Consider the following 546-nt stretch of genomic DNA (forward strand, 5'->3'; position numbering starts at 1 on the left):
CGTCCGCCTCGCTGCTGCCGCCGGGGCTGAGCGAGCGCGTCTCGTCGCTGCAGCAGCCGCTGCTACTGCCCGCCAGGCTGCTCCTCTCCTCCTCCTCGCCGCCCTCCTCCTCCTCGTCCTCCTCCTCCTCGTCGCCCGCCTGGCTCGCGCTGCCCGGGCTGCGTTCCGACATGCTCTCCGCCTCGCCGCCTAGCAGCAGCAGTGCCTCCTCCTCGGCCGCCTGGCCGAGCAGCGGCCCCTCCAGCTCCGCCATGTCGCTGCGAGCGGCCGCCATGGCGCCTCCGAGCCGGCGTGCGTGCGTGTCCCCGCCCGTGCGCGTGCGTGCGTGTGTGTGCGCGCGCGCGCGTCTGTCCGCCCGCTACCGCCGCGCCGGGCAGCTGCAGAGGGGAGGGGCCGCCGCACGCGCTACGGAGCGCGCCCGGGGACAAAATGGAGCCGTTGGAGCTTGCTGGGGGGGGGGGAGTGCGCCCAGCGCCAGGAGGCGAGAACGAGGCTGCGCGTGAGACGGGCTGTTCCAAGTGCGAACGGGGATGGGGCAGGAGTAGG

At 75.1% G+C, this 546-nt stretch overlaps 1 protein-coding gene across 1 annotated transcript in view; it reads right to left on the reverse strand.

Annotated features, from left to right (window-relative positions):
- AEBP2 (AE binding protein 2) overlaps positions 1 to 327 on the reverse strand; it is a 76117-nt gene extending 75790 nt beyond the window's left edge. The window contains exon 1 of the mRNA XM_019544471.1: positions 8 to 327. Coding sequence (XP_019400016.1) covers positions 8 to 274 — 267 coding nt within the window. The 5' untranslated portion in view covers positions 275 to 327. The remainder of the gene's footprint in view (positions 1 to 7) is intronic.
- Between the last annotated feature and the right edge of the window lie 219 nt (positions 328 to 546).

Source organism: Crocodylus porosus, unplaced genomic scaffold (assembly GCF_001723895.1).
Source record: "Crocodylus porosus isolate Cpor-Errol unplaced genomic scaffold, CroPor_comp1, whole genome shotgun sequence".
NCBI lineage: Eukaryota > Metazoa > Chordata > Crocodylia > Crocodylidae > Crocodylus > Crocodylus porosus.